At 40.2% G+C, this 13,041-nt stretch overlaps 1 protein-coding gene across 1 annotated transcript; it reads right to left on the bottom strand.

The window, feature by feature from the left end:
* Positions 1–911: 911 nt before the first annotated feature.
* Positions 912–11,234, bottom strand: AREG (amphiregulin). Its single transcript, XM_045879428.3, has 6 exons — positions 10,966–11,234; positions 9,483–9,731; positions 6,798–6,999; positions 5,960–6,115; positions 3,291–3,402; positions 912–1,164 (listed from the first exon to the last, which is right to left on the bottom strand). The coding sequence occupies exons 1-5, from the start codon at positions 11,024–11,026 to the stop codon at positions 3,309–3,311; spliced, it is 762 nt and encodes a 253-aa protein (XP_045735384.1). The 5' UTR covers positions 11,027–11,234; the 3' UTR covers positions 912–1,164; positions 3,291–3,308.
* Positions 11,235–13,041: the final 1,807 nt, after the last annotated feature.

Raw genomic sequence — 13,041 nt, 5'->3', positions numbered from 1 at the left:
TAACCCACACCAGTTTATTTAAATTGGAAGCTCTGGGAGGGAGGCCCCGGCATTTAGACATCAAAACTCGTATGATAACATGCAGGTGAGGCTGGCAACCAGTTGGTAAGATGATCACTGGACAAGGATTTGGAAAATGGAACTCTTGATGCTTAAGGCACTTTTCTTTTATGAAATTCTGTGAGATGATTGCTGGAATTATGCTTAATATTGGCTAATTTCCTCAAAAATATCCCCCATACATTATACAGGTTGGCTTGTTTCACTTTGTACGCAGGTAACTTAGTTGGCCAGCTAGGCACCAAATGGTGAGTCATTCCAGGGAATTAATGTTCTTGAAAGAGCACTCACCACAAATGCCCATGTATTTGTTTAAAATAATGTAAAAAAAAAAAAAAAAAAGCAAAGGGAGGAAGAGGAGGAGTGGGTTTTAGATGCTTTGTGCATTCACGTAATGATATTAGAGAAAGAAGTTTCTAAACACTTCCTGGTTCTTTTGAAATGCCAGATCTATAATCTTCCGACTTGTTCTTGTCTTTTTCTTGTTTGTGGTGATGTTGATGCTTTGCAGTGGATTTTCTTTCTTTTATAATATCTGTGTCTACTGTGAAAGAGAGGCTGTGCCACATGTTGATTTTAGAAGTTTTCAAATTATCAGGACTTCGAATAAGTTCTACATGGAATAAGAAAGGCCGATTTAGGACATTAGTATCTGTGGGAGCACTAAACTACTCTAGTTTGTACTTTTCCATTAAGAGTGCTTTCTAGGAAAAGAAATAAGTTTTGAAGATCAACACAAAAACAGGAAAAAAGGGGAAGGAACTTCTTTCAAAATGATCATCTAAGCTTTAGGAGAAAAATACCCTAGAGTCTTGCAATCTCAAAACTAATATTCAAACTCTCAATCTCTTTGCTTAAAAAAGTTTAATAAGCTGTAAAATAAATACACTTCCATTAAATATTAAATAAATTATTTACAACCTGAAAAAATACTTTTTATCTCCATGCATCTTTATGTACAGAAATAAGACTTAGCATAAAAAGCAACAATTGAACTTTTAAAGCCATCAGAACAAAAAGGTTCTGTTTTCTTATGATCCACCGAAAAGAGGAACCAACTCATCACTCATGGTTCTGACCTGGCAGTGACTCCAATCCGATACCCTGGTCAAAAGGAAAATAAAAATATTAGAGATGAAGCTCAGTTTCAATATAGCTTTAAGAAAACATTAAAAAAAAATCAGGAATCAGAATTTCTGTCAATTTAGAATGTCTTCTGAAAAATGCTAAAAGCTTTTCAGAGACAAACTACCACTTCGACCTGAGTCTCTCTTTCACACCTTCTTTGGTTTTACTTAGGTGGAGGACTGCCTATGCTGAAATCTGTTTGGTCCAATTCCACTTAATAAGAAACAACAACACTCATGGGAGGTAGTTTTCCTAACCAAATCTATGCAGTGGACATAATTAAAAAGAAAGATTAAATGGCTCAGTGTATTCGTGATATACAGTTAATTTAGGATAATTAGTACCAAGGGCATAATAATAGTAGCTACCAGCTAATGGCAGCCACGGTGTGCCAACGCAGCATATTCTTTTTCCAAAAATCATCTCAGATCTACTTTGAGAAATCTCAGTTGCACTAAATAACCAAAAATCTATCTTTCTTCATGTTGGTGGTCTTAGCTTCAGCACATTAAGCCAATACTATAATAAATGTTGATGCAATAAGTACTGAGCACAGCATTGCATCAATAATCATCCATTTCAGGAGTTATTGAGCTAATTCTGTAATAGGCTCAGAATGTAATACTTGGACTTAACCAATGCTAAATGGAGTGTTTCTCCAAGCATCTGTGGTGTCCTATAAAAAGGGAAATACTGGATTTAGTAGATTTAGGGTTTGGCCTAGGAATGTGCATATTTAACCAGCATCTCAAGTAATTCTTAAACCCAGTGAAGGTAGAGAACCAATGACTTAAGGATGGGACATCTTTTCTGAATGTCTAAGGAAATGGAGTTCCTTCTTCTGACCAACTTTAAATGTGTCCTTGATCTCCTTGTCTACTTTTCCTCTGGAAGTTTGCTTCATTAGTTGTCCACTTTAGTTATTAATAAAATATTCCTCTTTATAGCTCCTTACCTTTCCCTACAATATGCTCAGCTCTGCTTCTTTACAAAAAAAAAAAAAAAATTAAAAATAAGAACTACAATATATCCCTTAGCCAAACTATCTCTCAAATTTGTACCCCCTTCTCCCTTCCTACTTCCTTTTTTTTTTTTTAAGAGGTAGGGGAGGGGCAGAGAGAGAATCTTAAGCAGGATCCACACCCAGTGTGGAGCCCAAAGCAGGGCTCGATCTCACAACCCTGAGATCATGACCTGAGTGGAAATCAACAGTCAGATGCTTAACTGACTGAGTCATCCAGGTACCCCACTACTTCCTTTCTTTAAAAGAATGTTCGACCTGCTATCTCCACTTCCTCACATTTATAGTCACGCACCCTAACCTGGCTCTCCACCATGTGAGCTCAACCTTCATTCCAACCTTCTCTCCTCAATGCCCACTTGAACTAGGCCATTTGTCACAAGTTTCTAAAGTGACCCAGTCCATCTTACAGTATGAAAAGGAAGATTAATACTTGTCCCAAGATTAATTGCTTGTCCCAATCTCATCAGTCCTTGGAGGCTCACTTCCAATGCCACCCTATATACGACATCCTTTCCTGCTCCCTACACATGATCCATAGGACTTCCTCTCCTTCACTGGAAATGCCTCATATTCCTTTCATATGACACACATTTTACTTGCCCTAGCATTCTGGTTCCTTATACTATTTTCTATCTACTAAATGCTAACTTATTTGAGAAGAGGAGCTGTGTCCGCCTCATCTTTACATCCCTTATAATAGTCCTTTCTCACTATTGAACTCCATCTCATGCTCAAAGAATAAGACTTCAGTGTAGCCAATGTTCATAGTGTATCCATAATTGAGAACACTTACTTTCTTCACTTGAGATAACAGATGCTATATTTTTCAAAATTATAAGATATCATCTACAGTTATCTTTTAAAACTCAAACCTGTATGGGACGCCTGGGTGGCTTAGTCTGTTAAGCATCTGCCTTCGGCTCCGGTCATGGTCCCAGGGTCCTGGGATGGAGCACCACATCAGGCTCCCTGCTCAGCTGGGAGTCTGCTTCTCCCTCTCCCTCTGCCCCTCCCCCTGCTTGTGCTCTCTCTCTCTCTGAAACAAACAAATAAAATCCTTAAAAAAAAAACCTCAAACCTGTAATATTATCTTCAGTTATGCTATGGCATGTGCATTTCCATTTTCTTGTCGAAGTTTCTTTCGTTCTTCAGCTTCTCCTTCATATTCCCTGAAGTATCGTTTTCGAAGCCTTCAGACAACAAGATATTCTATGGTCATCAAAGTTCTATTCATCTCTATATTGATTGGGGTTTTCATGAGTACGGGGAATTCCTTTTTGTGAGACCTTATAGGCCATTACACTGTACTCTATACCAAGCCAAAACTTAAACCCAGCTATAAAATATTACCACCATTCTTTTTAAGGGGATGTTCATGGTGACTTTGTATAAACATATTCCCAGAGTACTGAGATTTAAATAGACACCCCTTGAGACACAAACTTTCAGAGGCATGGAACACATTCATATGTGTGGGGGTTTTTTGTTTTTGTTTTTTTTAGTTAACACACAATGTTACATTAGTTTCAGGTGTATAATATAGTGATTCTGTAAGTCTATACATTATGCTCTGCTCACCACAAGTGTAGCTACCATCTGTCACCATACAACATTATTACAATACCATTACTACAGTCCCTACGCTGTGCTTTTTAATCCCATGATTTATTCATTCCATAACTGGAAGCCTGTATCTCCCACTCCCTTTCCCCCATTTTGCCCATCCTCCTACCCCCTCCCCTCTGACAACCATCATTTTGTTCTGTGTATTTATGGGTCTTTTTCTGCTTTTTGTTTGTTTGTTTATTCATTTGTTTTGTTTTTCAGATTCCACATGTAAGTGAAACCATACGGTATATGTCTTTCTTTGTCTGACTAATTTCCCTTAGCATGATACCCTCTAGGTCCATTCTTGCTATTGCAAATGGCAAGACCTCATTCTTTCTTTTTTTCCTCAACACTTAGCACAGGCGCCACATACAGTTGGAGGAAGAAGATGGTATAGTTTTACCACAGAAGGACTTTACACTTGTACCAACTGATTTAAGTGATCAGAATTTTTTCACACAAGCTTACAAAACAAGTTGGGTTTTCTTTATTTCTATATATAATAATACTTTCTTTTAGTTTTATTCATTGTTACTTTCTAGTAAAACTCCATCATTTGAAGATGTCTTCGTGTTATACAAGAAATTCTATTTTTAACAGGTCTTTAATCCATCTACCAAACATTACTCCTAAAATCATAAGAACTTTGTCATGATGTTTGGGGAAAAAAATTCAGTTATGAAAAAACAGCAAAATGTGGCTTAGGCTACTGTTTGCTCTATGTGTCAAACACAGGAATATGGTAGAAAAGGAGAAAAGTCACTGCTTAGTTTTAAGAGTGCCAACATGACAAAAAGTTTTTCCACGCTTTTCTGAAGGATTATTAAATATTTCACCCTGAATGATCCCAAGTTTGAATAATTATTTCAAAACATCTTCCTTAAGCGTTGGTGGTATAGTGGTTAGCATAGCTGCCTTCCAAAACATCTTCCTTAACTGGCTATTTTTTTCCTTCTATTCTTCTATGTCGAGCAATCATGATTTGTCTGAGGGTATTTTTCCTAAATATATTTGCATATCTGGCTTGAGGTATTAACAGATCAACATAATTTCCAGGGTGTGCAAAACAAATTTAAACCACGCATCAAACTCTATGTGCATCATAAAACAGTTTTTTTTTAATGTCTTTTTATCATTATCTGATCTGCATTTAAAATAATAGTAAACAATGGCAGAAGATAACCCCTTGTTTCCTGAATGGCAGGAGTGGTAGATCATGCACACAATCCAGTTGTTAAAGTAATTTACCAAGACCTAAAATTAGAATAATGAGTCTATTGCTTTTCCCAAGCTCTAGTAGCACATGAGTCATTACAGAGCCATTCACACCCTCCCCCAACTTCCTTAATTCACTGACTTCTATTTGACAGACAATGCCATTTTGACATACTCACCAGTGCCTACTACCAGGAACAGTCTACTTCCAACATTCATTGGTCATGAAGTGAAGTGTGGTGATCTGTTATTGTGAACACAGGGCAGATATTGCAGGAGCAGAACAGTAATAGAATTGTCCCTGCTTCCTACGCCATGCCATATGGAGGAAAAGTTTTTTTTTTAAGTAACTGAGTTCCCATATTACCTTTGACAATTACAAAATAGGCATAAGCTCTATGTAAATCAGTACCATGCTATGACATCTAACTTAGAATTTTGCATTTTACTAGAAGCAGAGGATAGATCTTTTCTTGGTTCCTGGTTTGAAGCTCTTTGTGATGTTTTTTAGTGCCAAAGCAGAGTCTCTGACAACCTACTATGAACCAGGCCTTAATTAGCTTCTGGGAGGCCTCCTCACGCTTAAAGATATTCAGAGTCTATACCAACACTCTGGGATTTGCGGATAGCTGTGAGTGGAAATATGACATGAAACAAAACCATCGATTTTTAAGTTCAAAAAATGTCTAGGGTGTTTGAAAAACGGCCTTACATATTAAATTTTGATGGTGGCCAAAGTAATATAAGTTTTGACCAAATTCTGTGATCTTTGTCAATGAAGTGTAAAGATATAACCAAAGGTCACGTGCCACTGACAGAATAATTTATCTAAAAGATGATATAGGACATTGGGATGGAAATACTGAAAAAACAAATCAACCTGGCATTAGTGTAGTCGGAAAGTGGAAGTTACGCCATACTCACTGGATGGTAATAACAACAGCAATCGCCGTGAAGCTCACTGCAGACACGAAGGCAGCGATTGCGGCTAAAGCGATTTTCGATAAATCACTGTCAACCACACTGTGAGTCTTCATGGACTTTTCCCCACACCGTTCACCAAAGTAATCCTGATGACACCTGTAAACAACCCACATTCAAAAATTATAATAATAACTGAAAACATTCCATATATTTTAGGTTTACTTTCCAGGTCATCAATAGGCATTTCATCGTAACACTCAAAAAAAGAAAAGAAAAATCATGCCATCTATTTATATTTCAAAATCATGAGACAGGATGCTTTCAAGCCAAAGATCTATTAGTATAAGAACAAGTTGAGATAAGTTTGGGTGTGATATTCCAAGAAGACACACCTTTTCATTCTTTGTGCTCCTTTTCATGGCCAACTAATGAGTTCAGTGACTTGTTATGCAGCTAATACATTCCACTATCATTTAATGTGCTAGTGGCTTGTGGGGGGGATGGAGGATTATGTGTAGAGTACCTTTAGGTCCTTTTTATTTATACCAAGGGTCAGCAAGCTATAGACCCTGGGTCAATTCTAGGCATTTGCTAGGTTTTTTGCAGTGTGCAAGCCAAGGATGGTTTTTACATTTTTAAATGGTTACATTTTAATTGGTTCTGTAAGTACATACATAATCTTGACCAAAGAAGCCTAAATTATTTTCCAGCTGGTCCTTTAAGAAAAAGGTTATAAACCCTTGGTTTATCCATGGGAAGAATAAATGGCTTTCTGCATCTAGGAGTTTCAGACATGGTGTTTTAAATACAGATTTCTATATAATTTAGGAAAACTTACTTGCATGTTACGGCTTCCAGGTGCTCTATATATTTGCATTCTCCATGAATACAGAAATTTTGGAATTCTGCATCACATGGATTTTTCTTCTTTCTGTTTCTTCTATTTTTTCCACTTTTGCCTCCTTTTTTCTTTCTTTTGGGCTTATCTGAAGTCTTTTCACTTTCTGTTCTGTTTTTCATGGGTTTAACTACCTGTTCAACTAAAAAAAAAATAAGATTTATTGACAATAGTCTCTCTTCATCTTGAATATCATTTTGGAGACATGAGAGAAAGAAGTCCTAGCAGTGAGAGCTCATGGGGACAATGACCATATTTTTCTCATTATTTAACACAATTCACATGTAATAATCGGTTAAAGACAATATCTGCATGGTGTGGCACTTAACCATCTGAGCCTCCTTGTTATTTTATTAGCTTAGAAACCTATTTTGAATTTAATTATACCAGTATTATTATTATTGATAATAGTATTTACTTGTCTAAAAAAATCCATGAAATATCTTACATATTTCTTGAATTTCTTATTCATGCCAAATTCCTGGTAATGAGCATTAATTTGATTAAACCCAGGTCACAGTTGAATGTTTTGCGATCCAGCTGATATGGAGGATGACACCGGAGTTGAATGAAGACAAGTAACATGTCCAAGGACACGCGGCTAGAAAATGACAGTGCTGGGGTGCCAAAGCCTGTCATTCCCCCGCTATCCTATGTTTTCTCTTGGATAAATCAATGCTACTGATTAAACTGGGACTTTAGTATATTTGTTGATTTTATTTACTCATCTCGGTCTTGTGCTCAGTACCATAATTGGGCATTACTGTGTATTACTTGAGAGTGGGAAAAAACTGAGAATTACACATTAGAATTAATCAATTTTCTCCAACTCCCAGATGACAATGGGTTATAATTAATTCCATGGGGCTCATTTCTGTGGTCAATCTGTTTGAAAAATAGGAATCCAGAAATATTTGTACTTGATGATTCAGAGACTCACTCATCTTAACTCTAGAGCTACAGAAACGTTGGTTCAGTGTTATAGCTATGCAGGGTATAGTATGCCCACATGCTAAATAAAGGAAGGAGTTTTCATGTTGGAGCTGTGCATTTTGTTATACTAATACCTGAGCAGGCTTCTCTAAGCAAGTATTTAGCAAACAGAGCCCAGTGCAAAGAGGAAAATACCATAATGTCATAATACCATTAGTCATAATGGTCCCCCATAATGGTCCCTTAAATAGAAAACATTAGAAACACAGGGAAGGGTATCAAAGATAGAACCCTGTGATTAAGGAAGCAACAAATAAATATTATGAGTATTTTAGCAGGTTATTATAACATTAATAATAGTCAAAGTAGGAGCAATGTTTAACCAGTTATACAATTTTTATATTGAAACTTTGATGATAAATAAGTACCACAAGTTAGAATGAGTCCTCTAATAGAAACATTTTAAATGAATATTACTGCACATTATCAGATATATTACAAATTGCAGACAGAGACAAATCATCACTATGCTGAAGCTCTGCAACACACAGACCCTGTGGGCGCCACAGCCTTTCCAAGGAGTTCAACTTCCACTATTTCACAATGCACTAGTCAGTTTCACTGCTAACAACTTATTTGGCCTTTTGAAATGTTAACAACTTGAAACCTTTTTGAAAGAGCAGTTTCTAATCTCCTCTCCAAAAATAAGAAGTATAAATGGACCTCTTCCCCACCTTACATAAAAGCACAAGTTACTAAGCAAGGAGTAAAGCGGAGGGCTCCCTGGAGCTTTTCCCACCTGCCGCTTAACCCAGGCACTGTCCCTGTGGTGTCACCTGCTGTCCCTTCACCAGGTCCGCGAGCCAGACAGAGGGAGAGGAGTCAGGAAAACTAAGGTCAGGAGAGAAGGGGCATTAAGTCCTGCCTCCACAGTGAATGTTCCTAGGATATTTAGAGCAGATTTACTGATGACCTCATCTGCCCTGAAACTCCAAAGTAATATGAGGGTAATGAACAATACTTACCTCTTACTTTGGTACTCCTCATTTTAAACAAATTTAAGCTTATTTTTTTTTTTTTTAAGGATCAGATAACGGCAAGAGAGAACAAAACTATGGGTCAACTATTATTTAACTAACACATGGGATTGGGGGTTAAATCATGGGATTTTAGCTATTTGAAATCCATGCATATTTGTCCTTTTTAAATATTTCCAGAAGGCTGTATTATTATTGTTGCTGCTGCTGCTGTCGTTGTTGTTGTTTTAGAATCACCAGTTTCTCAACACCTGGTACTTAAAGGCTAAAGTCCAACTGCTCCCTTCGCATTACTTTCTGTTCCCTTATTTGTATTAAAATGCAGGTATTTGGGGAAGAATGGTGGTGGGGAATGGATACAAGAGCTGAGGACTGGCTGATGTCTACGCCTGTCTCTCAGCAAGGCGGTCATGTGGTCCCGTGGGAAAGAGCATAGGATGTGGAATCAAACACTGGAGTTCTTATGCTGGCTCAACTGCTTGCTGGCTGTGGAACCTGGGGCAAAACGACCTTGCGCTTCAGTTATCACATCCGTAAAATACCCACGGGGTATGCAACAGACAGACACACAAGAAAACCACTCCAAGATCCAGGGAATGGCTTTGCTCATGCAAACACACATCTTACAGGCTATGTTTTTGCCTTCTCCACTCACCTCGGACTGAATCATCTACGATATAGCCAGATATTTGTGGTTCGTTATCATACTCTTCTGCATAGTCAGAGTCGATCTCCGAGGACAGTTCCCTACTAGAAGGCATTTCACTCACGGGGGAAATCTCACTTCCTGAGGACATCCCACTTTTTGGGGTAACCTCCAATCCATCAGCGCCATGGTCCCCAGAAAATGATTCCCCTTTCCCAGAGTAGGTGTCGTTGACATCCAATCCAGCAGCATAATGGGCTGTGGGAGAAAGAACACCGGAAGAAAAGAAAAGGTAAAGCAGAGTGCCTTTCTCACCAGTCAGCTGTGTTCAGGAGAAATGTTTATCTTCTGATATCAAAGCAGTTATTGCACATGTGCTATTGTTTGGGATTGAGTCACTTATGAAAGCATCTTCACATTTTGCCAACAAGCAAACTCAGCAGTTCCAATTTACAGAGCTTCTTTCATCCAGGTTTTCTTTTCCACAGATGGTCTACACTCTTTTTTTTTTTTTTTAGATTTTATTTATTTATTTGACAGAGAGAGACACAGCGAGAGAGGGAACACAAGCAGGGGGAGTGGGAGAGGGAGAAGCAGGCTCCCCGCTGAGCCGGGAGCCCGATGCGGGGCTCGATCCCAGGACCCTGGGATCATGACCTGAGCCGAAGGCAGACGCCTAACGACTGAGCCACCCAGGCGCCCCTACACTCTTTTTCACATCAAATAACACTGCCAGATCGGCATGTTAATCTAATTACTTAACAGGTAATTTATATTGTCTGTATATTCCCATCACTTCACATACCAGAGGCATTTGTGTTTGCTAGAATGTCCCATTTGGAGGGACAGGCCCTGGATATAAATACCAGACTTTCTTAACACGTGTTCACATTTTGAAAAAGATTAGATGTATGAATGTAAAACAATATAAATGATATTCAATAATAATGACTCTATGGTCACTATTTCATTATCCTTGTTCCTACATAGGGACAAAACCGGGGACCGGGTGAGATGTGGGGCCTAAAGTTTCACGCCCCTGCTTTATCTTGTAGGTCTCGCTAAAACAGCATCAGGGTGGTGCCTTCGCTTCTCCCTGGAACGCTGTGAGGCCCTCTAGGAAGGTCAAGATAAAATCACTAGACAGAGGAGACGGAGAATTTAGGCAAGAGGCAGCGCTCTGGGTCCAGGACTTAACTGCCCCAAGATCTGCGGAAGTCCCTTCACCTCCCTGGACTCGGTTTCTTTATCTGTAAAAGGAAGGATTTGGATCTCAGGATCTCTGAGGTCTCCTGCAGCTGGACTAGAGTAAAAGTTCGGAGATCTCCGGCACCCTCCTCCTGGCCTGGAACGTCAGACACACCTGCCCGCTTTTCTCCTCCTCCCCGGCAGTAAGCTTAGGGAGGGAGCTACGTGGACGCCTCCCCCGGGAAGGCCTCTGCCCCGCGCGGGAGAAGCGCCGGCAGGCGGCTCAGGTCCGGGATGTCCTCACCTGAGCCGAGGAGCAGGAGCGACAGCACCACGGGCGCCGGCGGCGGCAGCGGGGCTCTCATTGGTCCCTCGGCGCGGCGGCGTCGCGGTCTCTGCGGCAACTCGACCGGAGTTGCAGCTGGAAAAGGAGGTGATGGAGGAGAGAGGGGACAAGGGGCAGTGCGCGGCAGTGCTCGCTGCCCGGCCGGGCTCGGGCGCTGGAGGAGCGCCTAGAGCTCGCCTCGGGATCTCTCCGTTCCGACCCGCGCGCAGGCCCAAGGTGTGCGAACATTCCGGAGGCGCGGCGCGCACCTGCCGCTTTATAGGCCGGGCGGGGACCCAGGCAATGCCCGTGACGTCACGGTCGCCGCTGAGGGTGGAGGCGGGCGGCCGCCCGGGGAGAGGTTACTACCCCAAAACCACACGCGGATGGCAGGCGCCCCACCTCCCCGGAGCGTGGAGAGCCACTGGGAGGGAATGGGAATTAAACCCTAGCTGCAAGCTGAAAACACACCCGCTCCGTATTCGAAAGTGGGAGTACAGTTCGAGAGCTAGTACCTGACAGTCAAAAGTCCCACTTTTTCGAACCATCTGAGAAACCTCCGTATATACTCTGGTTGATCCGAATACCACCAGTTACAGGGGTTAATTAGAAAACTTCCATATTAAGATGTAAAAAGTACTTTAAGACCAAGAGGGACTTAACAATGAATGAGAGCCCGACGTCTTTAACAAGGATAATGAAGTTCGTTAAATGACAAGAGAGAGCGCCTCCTAATGAGGAGCTGCTTTATTTATGATGGGGCCTTATCTCAACCAAGAGGGCTTTTCTACCCACTCCTGGAAAGTGGCCAGAATTTCAAAGCACCTCCCCTCCCATTTATTTGTGTTCCAGCGTCCTCATCAAAATTCGGATTCACTGACCATGTATTGTTGCTAAACTATACACAAAAATAATACCTGCACCATCTCACTCAGCAACCTTGCTGGTTAAGTATCATTTCCCCTATGTTACAAGGAGGACCTGACACAGGTGGTCATGGCAGAAGCCAGATGGATTTAAATTCAAGTTCATCTGACTCTAAAACCTCTCTCCATTCTGATAAAGGAATTTAGCCTAACCTGATCTCTGAAAAGAGAGTTTCTGGGTAGAACAATACTTGATCCTAAGGAATAACCTCTACTGGGCAGTTTTGACATTTAAATGAAGGTGGTGCCCAACCCTGTGCAACTCAAATCCTAAGATAAAATGGCTAGCTTTGAGGGCCCAGTTAGAATCTGGTAGAGCAATTCATCCAGACAAAGAAGATAAAATGAAGAGGGAGGGAGCTGCTCAATTCGACTCACTCTGATGTAGACACAACTCCAGAACTGGATTTTTCTTGACTTGAAGAGAAAAAAAGCATTGTTCTCTTTCTGTAACTGGTTCCTTGTCCTGAAGATATATCTCTCTTCCTGGATTCTTCCAGTAAAACAGCCTTTTTAGGAATGTGGATCACAGTGCATTTATCCTAATTCTGGGCAACTTTTTAAAAACTACTTACTTTTTAATGAGTTGAAAAGTATGGAGGTGAGTAGGCTAAATAATACCATACATTTAGTAGGATGAAATAAACAGTCACTCCTCATGCCTTCTCTCCTATTCAACATTTGTCGAGAGTATATTTGTGTGATCCACTTGTTTTATTTTTTTATGCAGGGGTGGGGGCAGTAAAGAGAGAAAATAAATGATGACTGATCCTTCCCTTTCCCTTATTCTTTCCTCTTCATTGAGATGAAGGTAAGTCATGCACATCTGTCATCAGAAATGGGTCACTTTGTGTGAAGTGAAAGTGAGCTCTTGACACCGGAAATGGCTTAGTCTTTTTCCAATTGGAAATGGAGAGGGTGATGATTTATGTTGGTGTGGGATGTAACATAGCATTATAGTATGAGCTTTCAATTCAAACCAGTTGGGTTTTCATATACAAATTCCACCACACAATCACTTAATATTTGAAAGACTCAGGTTCCTCATCTGAAAATAGAATAGATACCTACCTGCTGTTAAGCAGATCAAATGAAATAAGATACATGAACAAGTAACACAAAACCTAGT

Source organism: Mirounga angustirostris, unplaced genomic scaffold (assembly GCF_029215605.1).
Source record: "Mirounga angustirostris isolate CCGP_5_RB_7025 unplaced genomic scaffold, mMirAng1.0.hap1 SCAF_2, whole genome shotgun sequence".
NCBI lineage: Eukaryota > Metazoa > Chordata > Mammalia > Carnivora > Phocidae > Mirounga > Mirounga angustirostris.
The sequence above is the reverse complement of the archived record's forward strand: the minus strand, read 5'-3'. Positions and strand labels throughout refer to the sequence as shown.

Excerpts from the sequence above, each read along its gene's own strand:
- AREG (XM_045879428.3), bottom strand. The coding sequence starts at position 11,026 with ATGAGAGCCCCGCTGCCGCCGCCGGCGCCCGTGGTGCTGTCGCTCCTG. Across the intron at positions 7,000-9,482 it reads CGTAGATGATTCAGTCCGAG|TTGAACAGGTAGTTAAACCC; the intron begins GTGAGTGGAGAA and ends TTTTTTTTTTAG. Across the intron at positions 3,403-5,959 it reads GCTGTTGTTATTACCATCCA|GCTTCGAAAACGATACTTCA; the intron begins GTGAGTATGGCG and ends TGTTGTCTGAAG.